Below are 24430 nucleotides of genomic sequence, written 5' to 3'. Positions count from 1 at the left end.
ATGTTTATGGCAAATGAATGATGCTTTTGTTAAAAACTTTCGGTGAGTTCAATCATTACAGGTTATCATTCTTATGAAAAACATATATTATCGCAGACACAAATCCTACTATTAAAAACTTCAAATGTAATGTAATGTTTTCGTAATGCTATGGTTGAAACACCTAACATAGAGAAGAATATGGATTATTAAATAATTTAGCAAAAATATTGGTGTTCTCTAATAAAGCGTTTCATTAGAGCTATCGTAGAAAACTATAACATAGCATACAATTCTGACGCTATCGTATGTGGGGGTCTACAATAATAGGGGCATAAGATAGCTTTTATGAAAACGCTATTAATGACATATTATAGCGCTTTTCACTGGCTAATAATGTTGATATTTGTTGTAGTGAAATTCATAGCAGGGTGCGGTCTTACTTCAAAGATACAATCGGTTATGCAACAGAGAACTAACAACCTGGGCATTGAACTTACTTCATTGGATCAAAACATGCTTATCGGTTTGAAATCATCATCATCCCCAATGCAAATGAGCAATCCTAAATGCAAACACTCTATATACAATCCTAAAATGATATGCAATCTCATGACACTCTTTTTCTTATGAAATCATTTTCTGAAAATGTTTCAAATTTGTATGGGTTTTTCTATGCCTTAGATGATGCAAAAATTGAAATAAGAAAAGAGAACACAATGTTAAACATGTCTTGAACCCTCCCCCAAACTTAAATTTCATAATCCCTTGTGTAATAAAAATCTGAAAGAGAATTCAAGACCAAAGCACAAAGCACACAAAGAAAAATAAAATGATGTTATGGTATATACAATGGAGAGGTGGTGTTACGTCAGTTATCAGGTGAAGTAGGAGGAGACGAAATCGTCCATACTCTCCTTTGTGTAACTCCAAGGAATGCGTTGTGCTGAACTTGGATTAGCTGGATGCTCAACCCTTTGCTCGGGTTGTTGACCGAGTGGCTCCTCAAGTGGTGCAGTAGAGTGGCTTGCTCCAGCGTCTGATTTCCTTGTTCTTCTTCGCTTTTTCAACTTGCTCCTCTTTTCCTTTTCTCTAGGTTCGAAGGATGATTGCCTTGGTGGTGAAGGTGCAGCATGGTGTTCCCTTGGCTCATATGAAGACTGTCTTGGTGGCGAAGGCGGATCGAAATGCATAGGTTCGTGACGAGTGGATCCGCTTCTCCCAAAAGGCATGTTCTGTAGCATTGCTGTGGTTGAGGAAGAACAGCTGATCTTGAGTTGGAGATTGTTAAACTTCTTATTGAGTGCCGCGAGAGCCTTGTCTTGGAACTTACACCAGCTTTGGAGGAAACCAAGGCGCTTGTGAATCTCCTTTGAGTCTTTACTTTGCCTTGGTGCTGAGTACTCCTCAAAGTAAAATTGTTGTGTAGGTTCTGCCTCATTATCAGAATGATGGATTGGGGCCTCATCATCATTCACTCCTTCCACCGGCACAACTTCATCACCTGAAATATAGAGGTTCTCCATTGGTGGGCAAAACTCAATGTTGCCACCATCTCTGATCGAAGTGGAAGCGGGGTTTGGGAGGAGAAAAATGGATTGTCCTGTTGTGGGGTGATCGAACCTATACTTATATATGCCATTCTTCTGGTGCGACCAAAAACTCTTGAAATTGATAAGGTGCTGCATATCAATCCATCTCGGAGGAATCGGCGTTGAATGTAAAGGTACATTGCAAGCTCTCAGAATTGGTGTCATAACTCCTCCCACAACCATTCTTCCTAGTTTCTTAAGTCCCTTAGCCCATCCTCTGTAACTCAGCAGGTGCTCGATTAGGTAGAATGAGACCGAAGTGTTTGTCTGATCTCCAGCTAGAATTGTACCATCCGATGCTAAACCAAGCAACTCTTGCAGTGCTGTCTCCATCAACTCTAGTTCTCCATTGACAAAGGTTCCATTCCGCTCTCTTGCAAATAGCGCACTTGCCAAGGACCTATGAAAGTATCTAACCACCGGACTCCTTATCTCGTTGCTCTTGGTCCTAGAGGATGAAAATCCATGCTTAGATCCAAGCGTGGCCCAGAATGACTGAAGCTCTTTCTTGTCAAAACGATGACTCGTGTCTTTTCCGCTTGGAAATCCATACATCAGCTCGAGATGCTCTATTGGAAGTCGATACTCTACGTCATAAACACAGAACTCCAAGTACCCCAAACTCCCGTCTGGCCTGATTTCATCGTCCTCTAACTCTCCATATAAGAGCTATTCCACAGATGAAAGAAACTGAAAAGTCTCTTCCTCCATTGGCCGAAAACATGTGAATATTCAGGCTGCACTGTTTAAACATGTAGTCTACATCATCATAGATGCCGAGTCTCTCCATGGTCTCAGGATGAGAGTACCGAGTTCCTAAAAACTCATTGCGCTTCAGCAGCTTGTAGTACTCGTTTCGAGTTGCACACTTTTCTGATTCCAAATCATCATCGCCTCTTTTCTCTGTTTGATCATCTTCCTCTGGTGAACCCATTTCTTCCTTGGAGTCTTCATCTACCAGCTCCAACCTCCTCCCCACGGGCTTCTTCCCTTGAGTGATATCTGCTTTGTTCCTTAAGAATTCTCTTGTAGAGGTCTTACTCGACCTTCGGGATCGAGTATTTCCAGCTGGAGAGCTGAAGGTCTCTTCTTGCATCACTTCCTCCTCTTGGCTCGATTCACTATGATCGAGCTTGAAACTTGCTTGTTCTCTCATGCTCGACCCCAAGGGTGATGATTCAGAAGGTCCTCGAGCAGCTGCATGCGAAGAAGGTGTTGGGTACCTCTTCGATGGGGAGAGAGCTTTGTTCTGAATCCTTGACAAAAGCGAGCGCCTATTCATCATCAAGAACAAAGGTGGGAGAAACTCAAAACCAAAATTCAGTAGATTAGGAGATTGAATGATGGAGGAAACAATGAATTTGTGAAAAGTTTTTGATAAGAAAGGGAAGTGAAGGAGATAAAGAGGGAATTGTAAGGATTCGAGAATGCTTTGGTATGGGAGGTGGAGATATGAGGTTGTTGAGTTCGAGAATTGCAATGGGGGGACCAAAGTGATTATGGGGGGACAAGAAGACAAAGGGACAACAACGTTTCAATGGAGGCGGGTCACGAGGCGTCGGTGTCTACGAAGAGGATCTCTTTGGTTTCTTAACTTGATCGGACGGTGAGAAATCCTCCATCCTCAATCACTCGATCAAACGGACCAGAATGAATCGCAAAAAATCACTCGATCAAACGGTGGTGATTCTCCTCTCATTTGGTCATCCAAATCAATGGTTAAAAATACTCCTCCTCATTTTGCTCGATCAACGGTTTAGATTTTTCTTGACTTGGTTTGAATTTACTTGACCGTTGACTACCTTAGGGTCACTAAAACAAACCTGAAACACTTAAACAAAAACATCAAAAATAACAAGAAAAATAGAAAGTTATTTACATGGATAGATATGGGACTTTCTCCCAAGTGAGCTTGTTTTAAGTCACTAAACTTGACTCTTACAGAGCTTAGTCAGAAAAGAGGTTGAAGAGAGGAACAGAGAAATCCTCATCTTCAGTGGTTGAATTTTTGGTGCTTGAATCATACTCTGCATCCTCTCTTGAGATATGGTAGGATGAGTACTCATTTGATTTTTCTTCAAAGTAAGCTTCTTTCTGATCAGCAGAGTAGTCTTCTTCTTCTGAACCAGGCTCTTTTGACCAATCCTCAAATTCAAAACTGGGGTAGCCTTTAACCATTTCTTGAAGTTCCAAGATTGCATGGTTCAGTCCTTCCATCTTGTAAGTTAGCTCCCCAATGGTATCCTTTTGAGCTTTGTATTCTATCCTGAGTTCCAGAAGTTCTTCAGTAACAGAATCAAGTGTCAAGTCTTCATCTTCAGCAGAGGGGTTGGTGGGCTGTTTAGGCACTCCTGGAGAATAAGTCACAATAGGAGTTTCCTCCACACTCAACAACTTGCTCTCTAGACTTCTTTCCTCTAAGTGAACTCCTTTCTGATCTTCTGGTGCAAACCGTTCTGTTGTGAAATTTTCGTCCTCCTTGATAGCTAGTGCATTTTCCATCTTCTCAAGGTCAATACCATTTGAAAATTTTTTAACTCTTTTTTCAAAGATCCATAGTTGATCTTTCAGCTTCATCACCCTTGAAGATAATCCTTCTATGACTCTTCTTTGCCATTTATTTTTTTTTCTCATCTCATACCAGTTATCTTCTGTAGGATATTCAGTCTGAGATAGCCTTTCTGTTGCTCTCTTCTTGTGGTCAAAAGTTCTCTTCAGCTTGCTAAGTTGAGAAGTATAGTTGACTTTTGGTGAAGTTTCAGCTTCTGTTTCTTCATCAACATCCATATCTTGAATTCCAAAACTCTGACCTCCTGTTGTTGATTTCTTTGAAGCTTCTCTGATGTCAAACTTCATCTTGATGCCTTTTTCAAGGTTCAGATTAATTTTTCCATTCCTGACATCTATGACTGCTCCAGCTAAAGCTAAGAATGGTCTGCCTAGGATCAGGGGATCCTTGCCTTCTTCATCTATGTCCAATACCACAAAGTCTGTAGGTATCTCAACATTTCCAATCTTGACAGGCAGATTTTCTATTAGACCATGAGGATGTGCAACAGAACCGTCAGCTAAGAGTAAGGCTAAGTTGCAGAACTTGAATTCCATGATCCCTAGCATTTTAGCTGTAGAGAGAGGCATAAGGCTAACAGATGCTCGCAAATCACAAATGCACCTATTAAATGTCAATGGTCCTAGAGAGCATGGCAGGGTGAATGAACCGGGATCATCAAGCTTTTCTTGGATGACTTTCTTCTTGTATGTTTCTTGAGTGCTGGCACTGCTAATCATCTCTTGATTCTGCTCTTGCTTGAGTTTTTCAATTTTGAACTTTTTTCCAGAATGTTGAGTATTCAGCAAAGGTGTGTGCTCTATTGTCCAGAAGAATTGCTGGGTGGCAGGTGCATCAATTTGAGTTGAATCCCCCCCCTTCTTGAATCATACTGTCCTCAGTATTGGGAGTCTGATGACTTGGTGGAGATTCATCTTCTTGGTGGATGGTGATAGAATTAGCAGTACCATAGTCCTTTGGATTCTGGACTGCTTTCCGTGGAAGTTGCTAAGGATGCTTCGGAGCAGAAGTTGATGCAAATTGACTCTCCACATACTTGATTTTTGAATTCAGAGTTTCAAACTTGAGATTCAGATCGTTGTAGGAACAATCGATCTTGTTGTGTAATTCAGCTATCTTCTTTTCAAAAGCCATGGCTCCAGTAGCTTGTCCTTGGATGATTTGTTGAATGAGTTGCTTAATTTTAGGATCTTGAGTTGCTGGGGCTTGTTGTGGTTGTTGAGTGAACCCTGGTGGTGGATTCTGCTGTTGGTAGCCTCCATTAAATTGTTGTTTAGGGACATAACCTTGGTTGTACTGAACAAATGCTTAGACTGATTATGTTGAGGTGGATACACTTGATCTTGGGGGTTAGCAACATTAGTGCTTCTGTAGGAGTGGGCTTGTAGTTGTTGTAGCCCTTGTTAAATCCTCCTTGGTTCTGAATGTAGTACAGCTCTTCAGTTTAATCATTCCCCCCTTTTTGCATTTGGAAGTGCTCTTCATCAGTGATGTAGTGTATCTGCATCTATTGAGCCAGCAACAGCTTGTCTAAGTTTTCATTCAGAGCCTTGATATCTTTGCTTTGTTTATCCTCAGTTCCTCTAGTTCCTCTCATTGAGTGATCATAGTCTTCATTGTAGCACCCATCAGATTGTGCTAGATTTTTGACCAACTCCCAACCTTCTACACATCCTTGTTCAGGAAGTTTTCATTGGAGGCAGTGTCAAGTAGCATTCTGATCTTTCGTAAAGCTCCTCTGTAGAGTGTGCTCAATAATGCAGCCTTTTTGAAACCGTGATGGGGGCACTGAGTGTTGTAGCTTTTAAACCTCTCCCAAGCTTCACAGAAAGTTTTATTGTTTTTCTGGTTGAAACCTGAGATCTCGTTCCTCAATCTAGCGGTGCGAGCGTTAGAGAAAAACTTGGCAAGAAAAGCTTTCTTACAATCGTCCCATGAGGTGATGGAGTCTGGGGGTAGAGTCTTCTCCCAGTGGTGTGCCTTGTCTCCCAAAGAGAAGGGAAATAGTCTGAGCTTAAACATATCTTCAGTGACACCATTAATCTTGGTAAGGCCACAAAGCCTATCAATGCTGTCAAGATGGTCTAGGGGGTCTTCCATAAGTAGACCATAAAACTTGTTTCCTTGGATCATGGAGATGAGACCACTCTTGATCTCAAAGTTGTTGTTCTGAACTTGTGGTGGCACTATCCCTTGTCTTTGGTGATGATTTCTTGGGGCATCACCAGCACCAATGTTTTTTGGTTGATCAACATTAGGTGGGTCTTGAATATCAACTGGTCTGTAAGTGGTCTAGAATGATTTACAAGGGATTTTAAAACCTTACAAGAGGGTAAAACATGATTTACAATCGTTTTCAAAGCATAAGTAAGTGACATAGAATGATTTACAAGGGATTTTAAAAGCTTTTTAAAGGGTTAAACATGATTTACAATCGTTTTTAAAGTGTTTACTATAAAACGTGTAATAATAGTCTCTACATTGTCTTTTATTCTTACATGAATTCAATGTGAACCTGTTAATAGGGAACTTCGACGAAAGGGCAAAGATCATGTAAAAGAACCATACTTTTGGGCGAGGGAAGGAGTATATACTCTTGGTGATCTCGAAGATCGATTGTTTCCAAAAACTAAGGAAGGTGAACCTGCTGTTGAAAATGAAGAAAAGCTGTGTCTTGGTGCAGTATTGTTGACTGAAGGAATTCTATTCACACCATTTGAAAGAGAGAAGATACCTTTGTTAAGATTGCAGCATGCTTCTGATTTTGAGATGTACACAGCCCAACCATGGGGTAAAGAAGCATTCAGTGTTCTATCAAATTCAATTCTGAGAATGGACGAGAAAACTTGGGCAAAAGATGAAATATGATCTGAGAGGAATTGGACTCGTGCGGACCATATGGGTGTTGAGCGCAGTTCCAGCATTTGGTGCAGCATATGGAGTTAGAGATAAGGAATGCCAATCTGAATATCCATTGATATTGAAGTGGAAAAGCACTACCACGCCAGAGTTTTTCAAGGTTGTAAACCTTGTAAATGATGTTTCTGAGGTAAGCTTTTGTCTATTTACAGAATTTGAAGAGCTCTTAAAAGGTGTTTAGAATGGTTTTGAGATTTGAAGTTCTGCTTTCTCAAGATTTTTAATGTTATTGTATCTTTGTAGATTGAAGTGAATACAATTATTGGAAACCTAGAAGACTTCAAGTCTTTAGTTCCTGATTTCCGCACAGACGACATAGAATTCCAACAAGTTTTGGAACTTCTTAAGATGGGCTACAAAATGAAGAAAACTGAATAGAATACAAGATGCGTTGATGTTCTTGTTGCCCTTGAAGAAGTAGGTCAACAGAAAATGAATAACAAAATATTTGATAGCGAGAAGCTTGACAGGATTTTGACAATCCTTTAAGATCTTAACAAGAGAGTCGAGCTGATTGAGAGGATTTTAGAACACTAAAATGGAGGAAAAGAATAATCAGAGATCTGATGAAGATGAAGAAAGAAAACAAAAGGTAAGAGAAAAGTTTTAAAGATTTTATGTACTTAAATCAATTTACAAAAGTTAATTAAAAAGGTGTACTCTTTTTTTTCGCAATCTGAGGAAGATGAAGGACTAGAAAGAATAGCAGAGGTTAAATACGTAGTAAACCTTTACAATGTACTCTTTTTCCGCAGTCTAAAGAAGAACGAAGACTAGAAAGAAAAGCAGAGGTAATTGAAAATCTTTACAAGTTATTCAAAAGGTCTTACAAAGGTTTTACAATGTATTTTAGAGGTTAAATAGGTATTTAGAAAGTTATTTAAAAGGTTTTTAGAAAGGTTTACAATGTATCATATAGGTATTTTAAAGGTTTACTACGTATATTATCGATTGACTTATTGTTTTATTTTGTTGTAGAATGAAAATGACACATTTGAAGATTCAATCCAAGAGCCAAACACACAGTATGAGAGCTATCTGGGTGATGATGAAAACACCCAACGTGATGTTAGTGATGAAATAGCTGAAGAATCATCAAAAGTGCAGTAATCTTATTTCTCTAAAAGTCTTACAAAAATGATTAGTATCCTTTTTATAACTTTACATTCTATTATCTTTTGAAGGATCAGTCTCCTACTCCACGATCCTCTACACCAAATTTCAATATTTTCTAGAAGAAAGTCTAGATGTTCAAAAGGATAAGAAGAGAGTTAGCAGAGGAAGAAATGAGGTTAACATTTTAAAAAATTTGTATTATCTCACCAAGTGTTTATATATTATGTTTTTTTCAAATCTTTAAAAAGTTTATCTTTCTTGCAACTTCAAAACAAGAGAGTTAAACCAAGTGTTCATGCTGAGGATAATGTTAAAACAAGAAAACAGGTTAGTGTTTGCAACGGTACTGTTTTAAAAAATTGTCAATTGTCTTGTAATGATGTTTATAAGGGATTTTAAAAGTACTTTTAAACGGTGTTTTTTACTATTTTAGGTGCCGAGAAAGAGGCAGAAACAAGTTGATAGTGCTGATGTTGATGTTCCAACAAGGAAAGAGGTTAGTATCTAATTTATTATGAGATTGCGAGAAATTTCTGTTAAAAGAATGCTTGCAAGATTGAAAATTTTGTTTACAAGGTATTTAAAAAATCTATTTTTTTTCTTTTTGATAGGCACATAGTAAGAAGAGGAAAACTATTGGCAGTGATGGTGATAACGCTGATAATGTTGACGACAGTAATGATGATCATCCCGCTACACAAAGAAAGAGTAAGCGAGGTACGTTTCCTTCTATTCCTAAAAAGCACCTTTCAAAGCTAAAGAAGAAGCCCCCAATATTGCATCCATTTGCGAAAGTTGATGCAACAAGATTTGAGAAATCGGCTGAGTGGAAGAAGTCAAGAAAAAACAAGTGAGTTTTTGTTAGTAAGATAGTGAGTTTTTTTAAAAATATAACAGTCATTGGTGACAGTTTTGTTGTTGTAGGCCACTATCAATCGCAGAAAATATTATAAATACAAAGTGGTTTACAAGCCTAGAGACGCCAGGGAAAGCAATAACAACAACGGTATGTCTAAAAATCCTTGTAAAATTGGTTTTCGAAGGGATTTTAAAAGCTTTTAAAAGGGTAAAACATGATTTACAATCGCTTTTAAAGCATCAGTAAGTGGCATCGAATGATTTATAAGGGATTTTAAAAGGGGGTTACATGGTTTATAAACGGTTTTAAGAGATTAGAAAGTGGTAAAGAATGATTCACAAGGGAATTTAAAAAGTGTTTACATGGTTTACAATCGTTTTTAAAGGATTAGAAAGTGGTAAAGAATGATTAACAAGAGATTTTAAAAATTTTTAAAAGGGGTTTACTTGATTAACAATCGTTTAAGAAACATAAGTTAGTGGCATAAAATGATTTACAAGGAATTTTAAAAGCTTTTAAAAGTGTTTAACTTGATTTACAATCGTTAAAAACATATGTAAGTGGCATAGAATGATTTACAAGGTATTTTAAAAAGGGTTTGCATGGTTTACAATCGTTTTTAAAGAGATTTTCTAATATGATAATTTTTTTATTTTTGTTGTGTTTAGCATGTTGATGCAGCTTTGGAGTTATTGAAAACGAGGAAGGAAAGCAATCCAAAAATCTTCAAAAACAAAACAGTTGTATTTGTTGGATCGTTTTTCGTAAATGCGATTGATGAGTCATACATGGAGTTTTTGGATTTTAAAGAGGGATTTCAGTTTCCATCTGAAGAAATCTGTAAGCTGATAATAGAGGAAGATACCAAGTGCATATTGGCTCCTTTCTGTATCAAAGGAAAATGTTGGGTTGCCTTGCTAATATACTTGGAACAGAATACAATTTGTATATGGGAATATGCAGCTTCTTATTTAACAGAAGAAGTCAAGAAAAAATATGTTGGTGCCTCCTCTATAGCTATGCCATACATTGTTCGGAACATCCTCAAAAAAAAAGACATCGATGTCTCTCCATTTAGCATCAAAGTCCTGACCACTTTTCCTCAGGTAACTTCTTTAATATATCATAGTCCTAGAAATGAAGATTCCTTAAGTCTTGACCTCTTTGCTCAAGTAATTCTTTTGGTTTTTCGTGGTAGGCTCCTAGAAATGAAGATTCCGGTATATATATGTTGAAGTTTATGGAGTGTTACTCAATGTATACCAACCATTCAAACCTTGAAGGAAACATTATCGGAAACTCAAGGAAGAAATTGGCTGTTGACATCATCACAGAATTAGGGTCAGTCACTATGCAGGAGTAGCAGATTCCTAATCAAAAAGTAGTGGAGTATAAGATAGATTTAGCAGCTTTTGTTTCTTATTTCATAAAACTTTGTCATTTGAATATTTTATGAACATCTGTATGGAACAAATTTTATGAAGTTTATTTAGTACAACTCTTGGTTAACACAATTATTGTATAATGGTTGTTTGGGTTAACAGGTGCTTTGATTTGAATGGAAAGGGCTTTAAAATGTTAAACATGCTTTTTAGCAGGTTTTTTTAATGATTTACTAGCTGTTTAAAAGAATTTTAAAAGTGTTGAAAAAGATGCAATAGCTGTTATTATGAAAAGATTTACAACCGTTTTTAAAAGGATTTACAACCGTTTTCAAGGGTTTTTGTTTTGAAACTACACCAATAAATAGATTGATGTTTGGGTTTGTGGTTTAATTTATAGATCCTCACTTAATTGATGGGTTACCAGTTGATTAGAGTTGGTTTGAAAAAGGGTTTATTGGTTTCTATTTTTGGCGGCTGTGTGCTTTTCAAAGATTTAAAATTTCAAAAAGGTCTTTGAAAAGGATTATGAAGGATTTTTAAAAATGGTTTTACAAGGGGTTTTAAAGTCCTTAAAACGACTTGTAATGACTGTGTTTATGTTTCGAAACTACACATGCATAATAGATTTACAATGGTTTTTAAAACGATATTCAAAATTGTGTTAATTTAAAGACTGAGTTAATGTATTTCATCAGGTTTTGAGAAAATGAGTACGAAGAAACTGTACTTCCTTAAAATGACTTGTAATGACTGTGTTTATGTTTCGAAACTACACAAGCACAATAGATTTACAATGGTTTTTAAAACGATATTCAAAATTGTGTTAATTTAAAGACTGTGTTAATGTATTTCATCAGGTTTTGAGAAAATGAGTACAAAGAAACTGTACTTCCCTACAAGACTATTTCAACTAGGCAGAGAAATAGATAATGTTACAAGGGTATCAAAGCATTCATCAAACAAAATTGTCTTGAAGGCCAGGGAAGCATTAAAGCCGATAGAGTACAAGACATTAATGGACACGTTCTTGGGTCCTGTAGTGGAATTCGTTGAATGCAATGACATAGCCTTTTCAAGCCATATCGTCCATCATTTACTCAAAAGAAGGATACTAACCAGCAATGACGAATTGTGGTTTTTATTTGCTGATCAACCTATGTGATTCTCCCTGAAAGAGTTTATCATAACAACATAACTTCCAATAGATGATGCATCAGGAAGCAGTCCAAATGTGAAGAGAAGAAGATAGAAAAGTGGTAGATAGAAGATAATCAGACTTTGAAGAAAAGCAGAAAAAAGATTTGTGGATTAATGATAAAATGTGATTTGTCGATCTTACATCCAAAAAAATGCTGCCAGAAGGAGAGAATGAGATTGGGGGGTTTGTTACTAGTGGAGGGGATATTGCTAGCTCAAAATCCGACTACCTTGCTGCCAATTGAGAATCTGCAGAGAGCTAGTGATTTCGAAAAGTTCTGCAAGTATCGATGGGCGCAGATTGTTTACTCATATTTGGTAACTGAAGTGAAGAAATTCAATATTGACACTTTGTTAAGGAAACAATATAGTCGATTTGTTTCTACAATTCACATATGGGCATTATCATCGGTTCTGAAGTTGGGAGAAAAGTTTGGCTTAGAGATGAATCATCTAGTGGAAATATTCCATTAATTCTCCAATGGAGATCAACATCGTCTCCAAGTGCAAAAGCTGTAACAATAATTGCAGATGGTGACAAGGTACATTTTTCTTACCTATGACTTTTTTTTTTTTAAACACTGTTTATAAATAAAGAGTATGTTTTACAATAGTTTTTACAATCAAGTTTTAAGGATTTAAAAAGGATTAAAGGCAATTTAAACAATTTATAAGGGATTTTTAAAGGTTAATTAAGCATTGTACATGATTTTTACATAGTTTGGAATTTAGTTTATCTTTGCAGTTTGAAGTACACCAATAGTTGGTGTTAATTCTCATGAATATGACCACTTGGTTTCACAGAAGGATATTGAAGACAATGATCTGTTAGATGTTTTTGATCTTGTGATCAAAGGGTATAGAATGAGCAAAAAGGATTGGTGTCAGGGTTGGTTCAAGTGGAACAAGGACATGAAAGTAGAATTGATCATGTAATGAAACTTACAATTGAAACAATTGTGCATCACAGCAGAAAAAGGAAATTAATGTCCTTTGGTGAGAAAGTAGCACTGGTCTATGAAAACTGTGAAGTTCTTAAGAAAAAAGTTGGAAGGGTGGAGGGCTATTTAGGGATCGAAAGAGTTTCTGCCAGTTCTACTAGAGAAGAAAAAAAAGAAGAGGAAGAAGAAAAGGAAGAGGAAGAAGGAAAAGAAGAGGAAGAAGAAAAGGTATGTGCTGTTGAAATTATAATTCTTTGTGATTATCGTTTTTACAAGAGATTTTAAAAGCTTATAAATGGTGTTTTAAAGATTTTAAGCCGTTTTTAAAGGATAGGCAGTGTTCGATACATATTTACAAGGGATTTTAAAAGCTTTTTAAAAGTGATTTACATGACTAATTATTCGATTTTAAAGAACAAACAAGTGTGTTCTGGCTTGTACTTATAAAAGTTGTAATTTTTTATACAGGTCGAATACAGAGATCATCATTCTACTAACAATGATTGAAAAACAGAAAAAACAAGAGAATCCCAAACAAGGAGATGAAGAAATGGAAGAGGAAGAAGGAAAAGAAGAGGAAGAAGAAAAGGTATGTGTTAATATGTATGAGTTTTAATAAAGTTTTAAAAAGGCTTATTATAATTATTGAAATTATAATTCTTTGTGATTATCGTTTTTATAAGGGATTTTAAAAGCTTCTAAATGGAGTTTTAAAGATTTTAAGCCGTTTTTAAAGGATAAGCAGTGTTCGATAAGTATTTACAAGGGATTTTAAAAGCCTTTTAAAAGTGATTTACATGACTAATTATTTGATTTTAAAAAACAACCAAGTGTGTCCTGGCTTGTACTTATAAAACTTGTAATTTTTTGTATAGGTCGAATACAGAGGTCATCATTCTACTAACAATGATGAAGAAACAGAAAAACAAGAGAATCCCAAACAAGGAGATGAAGAAAAGGAAAAGGAAGAAGGAAAAGAAGAGGAAAAAGAAAAGGTATGTGTTAATCGGTATGAGGTTTCATAAAGTTTAATAAAGGCTTATAGTTATTGAAATTATAATTCTTTTTGATCATCGTTTTTACAAAGGGATTTTAAAAGCTTCTAAATGGAGTTTTAAAGATTTAAAGTCGTTTTTAAAGGATAGGCAGTGTTTGATACGTATTTACGAGGAATTTTAAAAGTTTGGGTTATTATAAAATTTGTAATTATTTATACAGGTTGAATAAAGAGGTCATCATTCTGAAGAAACAAAAAAGAAAGAAATTCCCAAACAAGGAGAAGAAGAAAAACATGAGGAAGAAGGAAAAGAAGAGGAAGAAGAAAACGATGAAGAAGATGAAGAAGAAGAAGAAAAGGTATATGTTAATCTGTATGAGTTTTAATAAAGTTTTATAATGGCTTATAGTTATTGAAATTATAAATCTTTGTGATTATCGTTTTTACAAGGGATTTTTAAAGCTTCTATTTTAAAGATTTTAAGCCGTTTTTAAAGGATAGACAGTGTTCGATAAGTATTTACAAGGGATTTTAAATGCTTTTGAAAAGTGATTTACATGACTAATTTTCCGATTTTAAGGAACAAACAAATGTGTCATGGTTTGTACTTATAAAACTTGTAATTATTTATATAGGTTGAATACAGAGGTCATCATTCTACTTGCAATGATGAAGAAACAGAAAAACAAGAGAATCCCAAACAAGGAGATGAAAAAAAGGAAGAGGAAGAAGGAAGAGAAGAGGAAGAAGAAAAAGTAGAAGAACATGATGAACATAATGATTTTGCAGATCAAGAAGCGTATGTAATTTTGTTAGATGATGAAGATAATGATACTGCACCCACAGAGAAAGAATCACAACAACAAAAATAAGAAATAACAGAGGTATGCATTCCTTAACTTTTGAAAAAGACATGATAAAATTGTTTAAAAAAAGAAAAAATTTGCTTTGATGTTTTGGTTTACATGTTCCAAAAGAGACCAAGAAAGATGATGAAGATGTTATACAAACACCACTATCTACTCGAGAAGAAAAAATCACCCAGGAACAGAGTTGTTTTTAAGTTGTTTTTACATTCACAAATGATTTGCCTTGAGAAACAACTTCTAATATTACTATTTTTTTTTGGTTTTGTATCACTTTAAAGCTTCTCGGACATGTTATCTAGCTAGCCACCGTCTGAAGATCCAATAGCAATTAACGAAGCCCGCGAAGAAAGAAATAATGTTAGAAGAGGACAAGCCAAATCGGAAAGTTCGAATTGGAGCTACTCTAACCGATGATATAACCCAATATTCACCGATTTATCTTTGTTTTAGGTATAGGATTTTGAGTCTTTATGTTATTTCTCGAGTCTTTTTTGTGTCTTTTCAGGTATTCTATGCAATGGGACAACATTGGAGATAAGGAGACATTTTGGAGCAAAACCTAATGAAAAGGAAGCTAAGGACAATTTTGGTTCAGGAATCAGCGAGGAGTGTCGACCGACACACTCTTGGTGTCGATCGACACCAGTTCTGGCCCAGCAAAAACCCTAGCCGCTTTCGAGTTTCCAGAAGCTCAAGTTTGCCCCAGAAGATTTCTCTATTTGCATTATTAGTCCCTAGACGTTTTTAGGGTCTATATATATTGTTTTTAGACCTAAGTTTCTTTTATCAAGTCTTTTATCAAGTTCTTTGCAAACCCTATTGTAAGAGACATAAGCTATTCATCCATTGTTATTCAGAGTTTCATTCAGATCTATATACAGTGAAGAGATCCCTTCTTTCCCCTTCTCTATTCACTGTGTTCATGCTTTCTATCTCAATTATGTTGTTTGTTTCATTCAATATGTCTGAGTAGTCTGCTTGTTAGGAATAGGGTTTCTCATTAGGGATTCATATGGTTTAGTAGATTGCCCCCTTTGCTAGGTTATCTTTAGAATTCTTCATCTCTAATTATACCTAATGCTAGATCTAGAGTAATTAACTAGATCTTGAATCCAGACAATAGATATGCCCGCCATAGGAATCTGTAGTTGGATCTATTATTTGATGAGTCTGGTCTAGGTGTGTAATAAGAATCGGCCTATTTACTAAGATGAACAATTGAACTCGTTAAGAATGCATATTTAAGTTGATAGTCTCTCGGCTTCTCCGGTCACTATTAGCTATAGATATAGGGAGTTTTGCGGCACGCCCACCGGTTATTCCATAATTAGAGTTTGAGTTTAAGAATGGTTCGATAACAACCTAGCTTTAATTAGATCTACTAACCAATAGTTTCCTGAGAATACCCTGTTCCTACCTCTTTTATTAAATCGTTTACAACACAATCAATCTTCTATTTTCTTATTTTGTTTTCTTACTATTTCACTCACACCCTGCTAGCTTAATCTCGACATTTAACTCACTGTTTGAACAAAAGAACTCCGTGAAATCGATCCTAAAATACTGCAATTGATCTCTTATTTGAGAGAGTAGTTCTAGGTAGTTTGAATCATATCAACCGACAAATTAAAAGAAGCCATAATAGAACTTTTGAACAAAAATAAAGCATCGTTTGCGTGGTCAGCAGCGGATATGCGTGGCATAGATCCAAGCATAATCTGCCACGAGCTAAACGTGGATCAGAGATTCAAGCCTGTAAAACCAAAAAGAAGAAAACTCGGAGTGGAACGAGCAAAGGCGGTAAATGACGAAGTAGATAAACTTTTAAAGATAGGGTCTATAAGGGAGGTGCCATACCCAGATTGGGTAGCAAACTCTATTGTGGTCAAGAAGAAGAATGGAAAAGACAGAGTGTGCATCGACTTCACAGACCTCAATAAAGCCTGCCCGAAGGATAGTTTCCCGCTTCTGCATATAGAGTCTTGTGGAATCTACCGCTGGGAACGAGTTACTAACTTTTAGGATGCCTTCTCGGGTTATAATCAAATAATGATGAATCCCGAAGATCAGGAGTAAACATCGTTTATCACGGATAGAGGTATTTAATGTTATAAAGTAATGCTTTTTGGTTTAAAAAATGCAGGAGCTACTTACCAACGATTGGTCAACAAAATGTTCCACGAACATCTTGGGAAGACTATGGAAGTTTACAAAGATGATATGTTGGTCAAGTTGTTAAAGAAAAAGGACCACATTAAGCATTTAGAAGAATGTTTTGAAATTCTCAATCAATACCAAATGAAGCTGAACCCGACAAAATGCACGTTCGGAGTTCCATCCTGGGAATTCCTTGGTTATATTGTGACAAAAAGGGGAATTGAAGCCAATACGAACCAAATCAATGTTTTTCTCAACATGCCGTCTCCAAAAAATTTCAAAGAAGTGCAACGGTTAACGGGTCGGATTGCAGCTCTAAACCGTTTTATTTCAATATCAACAGATAAATCTATACCCTTTTATCAAATTCTAAAAGGAAACAAAGGATTCCTTTGGGATGAGAAATGTGAAGAGGCATTTGGACAGCTTAAGGCATACCTAACAACTCTACCCGTACTGTCCAAGCGCGAAGTGGATGAAAAGCTCTATTTGTACGTTTCAGTGTTGAACCTTGCAGTTAGTGGAGTCTTGATACGGGAGGATCGCGGAGAACAGAAGCCGATTTACTACGTAAGTAAGTCCATGACAAATCCAGAAACTAGATATACAATGATGGAAAAACTCGCACTTGCGGTTGTAACTTCTGCCCGAAAGTTGCGTCCATATTTCCAATCTCATCCGATCGAAGTATTAACCAATCATTCACTTCGAACAATTCTTCATAGTCCAAGTCAGTCCGGAAGATTGGCGAAGTGGGTAGTGGAGCTAAGTGAGTATGATATAGAGTACAAAAGCCGAGTCAGCATGAAGGCCCAAGTTTTGGCAGATATCCTGACCAAACTACCAGTACTTGGCGCGCCGGAGCAACCACAAAATGAAACTTGGAAGTTGCATGTAGATAGATGTTCATCAAAACAGGAGTGGGAATCAAGTTGGAATCTCCCACATCGGAAATTCTTGAGCAATCATTCTGTTTGCTATTCAATGCTTCTAACAATGAGGCAGAATATGAAGCTCTAATCGCTGGACTTAGGTTGGCACAAGGAGTTGGAGCTAAAGAATTGATCGCTTATTGTGATTCACAACTGGTTGTTAACCAGTTCAATGGATATTACAAAACCAAAGATTCAAGAATGGAAGCATATCTCAAATTTGAACTCATTCGCATACCTCGAGGAGAAAATACAACCGCGGACGCACTTGCCACGCTGGCGTCAACGTCAGATCCTTTGGTAAAAAGAGTCACTCCAGTAGAATGCATTTCAGAATAGAACATTAAGGAGGAAAAAAGGACCCTCGTCATTACAAGGTCTCGAGCTGCGGCGCGTGAGCTTGGTGAGCCTGAGAATAGAATTACTTCCATAAAGTGGAGGAAGTCAAAAGGTTCAACCATATTTGAGTCTGGCACATCTAAAGAAAATAGTAGCGAGGAGCCTATTGACCTGACAGAAGACGCAGTTCCAGAAACGGTTATAGAGACCGAGCCACTTATCGAGGAGGATATACTTGAGCTAAACGAGCATCCCAAACCGGAACCAAGAATATTTCACGAGGTTGACCAAATTCAGGCTAAAGATTGGGAGACTGATTGGAGGGAGACAATAAAACATTACATTGTGACAGGCAAGCTCCCAAAAAATAAGTGGCAGGCCAGGAAAATGAGAATCGTTAGCGCAAAATTTTGTTTGTCAAAGGACGCATTATATAAGCGAGGTGTCAGCGACCCTTACCTACTATGCATCTTTGGGCTCGAAGTCAAAATTGTCATGAGCGAAGTGCATGAAGGTCTGTGTGGTAGTCATTCATCATGAAGGGCAATGGCTTTCAAAATTAAAAGAATGGGATATTATTGGCCCACTATGATAACAGATTGTGTTAAGTACGCCCAGCTGTGTAAGCGTTGCCAACTTCATGCACCTCTAATCCATCAATCTTTGGAGTTATTCTTTTCTATCTCTGCCCAATACCCGTTTATGAGGTGGTCGATGGATATCATTGGACCATTGCACAGATCAACTCGAGGCGTACAATATCTTTTGTCTTAACTGATTATTTTTCAAAATGGATTGAGGCTGAAGCATACGTAAGATTTGGCAGTAAAAACTTTCATTTGGAAAAATACCAGATGTCGGCATGGTGTCCCATACGAGATAGTCACAGACAACGGACCACAATTCATTTCGCACGAATTCGAAACTTTCTGTACAGATTGGGGAATCAAAGTCAGTTACTCCACTCCACGTTATCCACAAGGAAATGGTCAAGCCGAAGCCGCAAATAAGACAATCCTAACCAATCTAAAAAAGTGCCTGAATCATTTGAAGGGAGGTTGGTACGACGAGCTTCAACAGGTTTTATGGGCTTACCGCACAACTCCTAGGCGGTCTACTGGGGAAAATCCGTTTTTTTTAGTTTATGGGATGGAAACAGTGGTCCCGGCCGAGCTCAACGTGTATGGACTTTGCTGAACAGAGGCTCCCCTAACCGAAGAAGAAAACTCAGCAATGCTCGATGATTCGTTAGATACTATCAACGAAAGGCGAGACCAAGCTTTGATCCGGATTCAGAATTACCAGCAGGCAGCAGCTCGATATTACAATTCCAAAATCAAAATCAGACCTTTCTTTGTACGTGATTACGTTCTAAAGCGCGTTTTCAACAATAAAAAGGAAGAATGAGCAAGCAAGCTCGATATTAATTGGGAAGGACCTTATATTATTACCGAAGTGGATCAGAATGGTGTTTATAGGTTAAAAGATTAAGAAGACATGCCTGTCTAGGGTCTTTGGAATGTGGTCATTTTAAAGAAGTTTTATGTTTAAGTAAACACGCGTTTTTTGTTATGTACATGAACTACGGTGTCGCTTGATCTTGAAATAGGTACGTACGCAGCTTGGGAACGAGTTCAGACTGTGCGAACGAACAAAGCAAGAAAAGTTCGACTACGCGAACATGCAAATACAGGAAACAAAACGAAAGTATTCAAGCAGTAAGCAAAGAAGACGAAGTTTCGTCACGCTAGCACTTCAAATTAAGAAACTCTTCTCGACTTGTAGAACAGTTGGACTCCTTGACCAGCGAGTTCAAGAATCGGCATCATACAATCCGGTATGCGATCAAATTCGGAAATTCCAAGCTCAATCCAGTCCCCGGGGTGAGAGTTGAGGGTGTGAAGTTCCCTCGATATCGCAATAACCCTACGTAATATTCGGTTAATCTTTTTTCGGATTTTCCTCCTTTCCAACGAACGCTTCTGGTGCTGAACCGCAAGAGCCTTGATGAATGCCATCGTGATTTCTTGGTCTATGTCAGAAAGTCCCTTCATCAATGCACATGGAGCTCGGATTTGGGACCTTAAGAAGCCACGAGGTTGAGAAGGCCCTCTTCCCCGCACGTTTGGGATGTCCTCATCCATCATTCCGACCCTAGAAAAGTCTGGCATGGACTCCGAACATCGAAGGTTAAACTCCATAGCTGCAAAAGGAAAAGAAAGTTGTAATAAAAAATAAAGAAAACTTGGAGTCGCAATTTATAGGGACTTGGCACCTTTGAAGATTGCAATTCTATTTGAGGCCGGAGTGATTCGCGGAAAGACCTACGCCTTCCAGTTGGCCCTGCATTTAAAACATATCTCCAAAACGAGTATTTTGAGATCAAGGAAATAAAAAAGTTTCCATAAATTAAAAATGAGCCGGAGCCCATAACGAGTTAAAAAAAAAATAAAAAAAAGTAAGTAGCAAGTTCGGGGACATTTATGGAAGAGGTTTAGGAACATGCTCCTTCATCGCCGATTCAGCATTCGAAGTGGACGCTTCATTTTTGTCGTCTACCTTGGGTTCATTCTTGACACAATTCGAGGGGTCGATGTCCTCTTCTTCGTCGTCCTCCTCGCTATCGGATGGGACCACCTCAACATGAGCATTCACGAGACCGAGAACTTGACCACGAGCGCGGAGGTACATCCAAAGCATAGTCGGGATCTTGGCAACGCAGTCGAAGTTCCTCAACTCCCATTGAAAGGGATCACTCTCCATTTCCCTCACCTTCCTCTCCACTCGAGCGATTCGGGCCTCGAGCGTTTGCCTTTTGAGGCCCAGACGTTGCCTCTCATCGCACAAGCGGCGATGTTTGTCGACAACCTAACATGGAAACCGGTAAATATATAAAAAAAAGATGAAGAATCGTAATAGAGGGAAGAAGAATGAATCCCGACCTTGTCCATATAGTCGTACGCCTCCTTTTTATCTTTCGGAGGAAAGTGGAAAGCGGTGTGTGGAAAGAGAACGCCGGCAGGTTCGAAATCATCGCCGGACAGAAACAATGGACTGCCAGGGTCGAGAGGACAGACAGTGGAGGCTCCTTCGTTTTCCATTCTCGTGGTGTTTATCAAGTAAATTTCTAAAATCATACTTGGGGGAAATTCGGTGATAGATAAACTTTTATTTATAGAGGTTTAGATCTTGTCTTGAAACCAAAAATTCAATAATGATGGCGTGTCCGAATGGTTTAAGCCATATTTGGAAATCGATAAAAGGCAATTATTGCCTCAAAGGCGTGAGGTTTTTTCCGGTTTCTCGAGAAATAGGATGGGAAATGGCAACCGTCGCATTTAAGACAAAGAGCCCATTAAATACAAGGTATAACAGTTAAGGCCCAAGCCCAATAAATGTAATGAATTAACTCAACCCGAGATGGGAAATTCGCGTTAAGATGAGCTCATTTCTCGCGTTCTATTAGAAAGGTCTGATCAACCTTAGAATCTCGAAACTTAACCACATGGTCAAAATATTTAAAGGCGGACTTTGCAAACCCGCATTCTACTTTAGTCAAACCCTCTTGGGATCATAGTTTAAAAAAAGTTTAAAAGCCTCCTTAGGTAAATACTTATCCAATAATTAATTTCAAGTTCTTAAATATTTGGGACAACCTCCAATTTCAAGTGGACGCAACCACTATTAATCCGTAGCTATCTCGGGCTCGACATCAGTCGTCTCGGTTTCATTCGGTTCAACGCCAGGGAGTGTCTCGAAAGAGGTTCCCGGCTCGTGCCTAGCATCACACTCATCATCCGGGATGATCTCCGTCTCGCTGTTCACAACGGAGGAGCTTTGGGCAAAATAGGGTCAGGTTCAACAATCTCTACCAGTATGGCAGGCACCTTAGGTGCAGCAGTATCATCCGATTCACTTGAACCTGAGGAGAACAGTTCAAATCAGTAAAGAGTATATATAAAAAAACTGTAAGTGATAAAACTTTAAGTATGAAAGTTTACCAGCCCAATCTAAACCCGATTCACCCAAAGGGGGTGATTCGATGAAGAACTCTTTGAAGTGCTGAGGGTTGAAGGATGAAGCGGGGAGAGCAAGAAGGCGGCTATGTTTCTCGGATAAAACGGCTGTCAAATCGGACCTCTCTTACTCCTCGCTGAAATCCTCCTCGTGGACCTGGTCCAACAAGAGTAGGTTGCTTTCGTGCTCCTTAATATTAGATTCCAGCTCTGATCTTGCCTTTTCGGTTTGAATGAAAAGAATGGCCCCCTGAATCAGCTCTATCCTGCGACCTTTCACTTCTTTTCTGGCTTTTAACGCCGACTTAGCTAACTCAGCATCTCGAAGCTTGGCGATTGCCTTGTACTTTGCCTTAAGTTCGGTGAACTGGTTGTTCAAGGTGTAAGCAACCGATTCAGATTCAGAAAGCCTATCTTGGGCAACTGAGAGTTCATCTTGGAGTTTGTCATGTCTACGGTACTGATCTTGCAACTCGCCGTTTGATTCCATGAGTTCAGAAGAGAGATGGTCGACTTGGTCCTCCAATTTTTGCTTGGAACCGGAGAGGGACGGAGGTCAGCCTCGAGGGAAGAAAACTTGCCCTTCCAAGTGTCGATGTCTTGCTCCCTACTAAGCAGCAATCCTTCATAGTGCTCAACCATGTCGTTAAGTTTGCTGTTTGCCTGGCACTGAGTATAAGCCCGAGAAAGTAAGTTAGTACGTAAAGGAATAGCAAGATTAGAAAAAGGGAAATGAAACTACCCCGCGATGAATAGTAAGCATGGAGTAAGAAGCGTTCTCAAATTCCGGGACGCTATCTGTCAAAAGTCCGGGCCTTTGATTTGTCCCTTCGGGGAGAAGAGCTGCCACGAGCCGGTCTGTCTCTCTTTTTGCAAACTAAATTACCAATGGGTTCGCTGCTCAGTCCACCTCGGGGAGAAGAGCGAGGAGAGTCACGACGGGGATATCTTTTTCTCCGAGGAGAACGACCACCATGGCGTTCAGGACGGAGTGTTGACCTAAACGCATCGGCCGATCTGGCCCCTTCGGCGCTACCATTGTCAACTAGCAAGGAACGTCTTGTTTACCTCGCAAGCCTCAGCCATCGGCTTTGATATCACCTTCCACCGAGAAGCAAGATCACGGGCTAATGTTCCTTGAGATAGGGAAGGAGGTGGCGGAAGTTGATGAAGCTGTCCGGGAGGGCTCATTCTGAGTTTGTGATTGGCCTCTATAAACCGGTCACGGGTGAAGGAATTCCAGAGGGTTTCCCCTTCGAAGACGATTTTGAAGAGTTCGATGAATTCCTCGGTCGAGAGAGTCCGAGCGATGAAAGCTGCGAAGTGAAACAACAGATTTGGTCAATAAACAGTAAAGGTAAACAGAGAAGGTATATGCGACCTAATTTCTACCGGGTTTCGTAGACCACTTCGATGGAAGCACATCGGAAAGATTTCCGATTGAAGCAAGGGTTTTCTTAATCAAAAACCAAGGTTGATGCCAGTTCTCATCCTTGTTCGGGAGGTGCGAGATGAGGTTCCTGTTGGCATTCGGGTACGCCGAAAAGTACCCAGTTTTCTTCGATGAACTTCTCACGCTAAGAAGCTTGTTTAGTTCAGGAACCTCGATAACGTATCCGGCTTCCGCCGTAACAGTTATGTTCCCCAAGATAGTTCAGAGAAGGTTGGGGGTTAGTTGGGACAGGGCAATTCCAAGAGTTTCCAAGTAACAGACCAAGGCTTCAGGAAAAGGAAAGGTCAACCCGCAGCCCTTGAAATAGATCTCGTAAACGCAAAAATAACCGGAGCGATGGTCCTCCGGGGACTCCATGGGACCATGCATCTTTGATTCCGTCATAATCTCCGGCGGAATCCGGCAAAGCTCCTTCAGTCGCTCAAGGCATTGAAGGGTACAAGTAGACATATAGTGTGGACCGGCGATGTCGTTCGGGCGAGTGCATATATCATTGCTATAACCACACTCGTTGAAAGATGGGGATTCGGGTCTTTCAGTATCAGGATTCATCGTAGAGAATAAAAAAATCCGGTGTTCGAAGAAAAAATTGGTAGAGTAAAACAGAGAGGATCTTTGTTCTAAGAGAGAAAAGCGTAAAAAAAAAGAAAGATATAAAATAAATTTACCTCACGCAAGCTGGTGATGATGATGGAACCGCCTTGGGAGTCGTGGGGGAAGGTGAAGGATTTTCCCGCTTTAATGGTAAATAATTAAGATGTGGTCATAATGGTGACAGATGTCATACGGGTAAATATGGACAGTGCCGGAATCAAGGGAGTAACAAGATTTTGGTGGGAAATCATACAATCATCTAGCGCAATCTTTGTACATTAAAGCATTAAAGTCTTCCGAATTAGGATAACACTTCGAAAGACTTGGAGGGCTAATTGTTGGTGTCGAATCCCGCACCGAAAGTCCGGGACCAACCAAAGATTGCCACGTGAACGATATAGAGTGGGTGATTCCTCCGGCTATGCGATTGAGTGAAACTGAGCTGCTGGCTTCTCCTTCTTCTTCCCATCCATGTTTAGTGTATTCTCCTTCACCATATCAAATCCATTAAAAACA

General features: G+C 38.6%; 2 protein-coding genes and 4 pseudogenes across 6 annotated transcripts; 3 read left to right on the top strand and 3 right to left on the bottom strand.

Moving 5' to 3' along the window:
• Positions 1-820: 820 nt before the first annotated feature.
• Positions 821-6506, bottom strand: AT2G11050 (annotated as a pseudogene; the record flags this gene model as incomplete). Its single annotated transcript has 1 exon — positions 821-6506.
• Positions 6507-6600: 94 nt separating this feature from the next.
• On the top strand, positions 6601-10388 carry AT2G11040 (annotated as a pseudogene; the record flags this gene model as incomplete). The annotated part of the gene is made up of 1 exon: positions 6601-10388.
• Positions 10389-11281: 893 nt separating this feature from the next.
• Positions 11282-15423, top strand: AT2G11030 (annotated as a pseudogene; the record flags this gene model as incomplete). The annotated part of the gene is made up of 1 exon: positions 11282-15423.
• A 617-nt stretch (positions 15424-16040) lies between these two features.
• AT2G11020 lies at positions 16041-19396 on the top strand (annotated as a pseudogene; the record flags this gene model as incomplete). The annotated part of the gene is made up of 1 exon: positions 16041-19396.
• Positions 19397-19611: 215 nt separating this feature from the next.
• On the bottom strand, positions 19612-20052 carry AT2G11015 (hypothetical protein (DUF3287); the record flags this gene model as incomplete). The annotated part of the gene is made up of 1 exon (NM_147288.1): positions 19612-20052. The coding sequence occupies one exon, from the start codon at positions 20050-20052 to the stop codon at positions 19612-19614; it is 441 nt and encodes a 146-aa protein (NP_671825.1).
• Positions 20053-20332: 280 nt separating this feature from the next.
• AT2G11010 (uncharacterized protein) lies at positions 20333-24383 on the bottom strand (the record flags this gene model as incomplete). The annotated part of the gene is made up of 9 exons (NM_126832.1): positions 20333-20719; positions 20794-20905; positions 21999-22399; positions 22610-22744; positions 22778-22912; positions 22936-23183; positions 23260-23452; positions 23582-23940; positions 24272-24383. The coding sequence occupies 9 exons, from the start codon at positions 24381-24383 to the stop codon at positions 20333-20335; spliced, it is 2082 nt and encodes a 693-aa protein (NP_178873.1).
• Positions 24384-24430: the final 47 nt, after the last annotated feature.

The sequence above is a fragment of the Arabidopsis thaliana genome, chromosome 2 (genome assembly GCF_000001735.4).
Source record: "Arabidopsis thaliana chromosome 2, partial sequence".
Classification (NCBI taxonomy): domain Eukaryota; kingdom Viridiplantae; phylum Streptophyta; class Magnoliopsida; order Brassicales; family Brassicaceae; genus Arabidopsis; species Arabidopsis thaliana.
The sequence above is the reverse complement of the archived record's forward strand: the minus strand, read 5'-3'. Positions and strand labels throughout refer to the sequence as shown.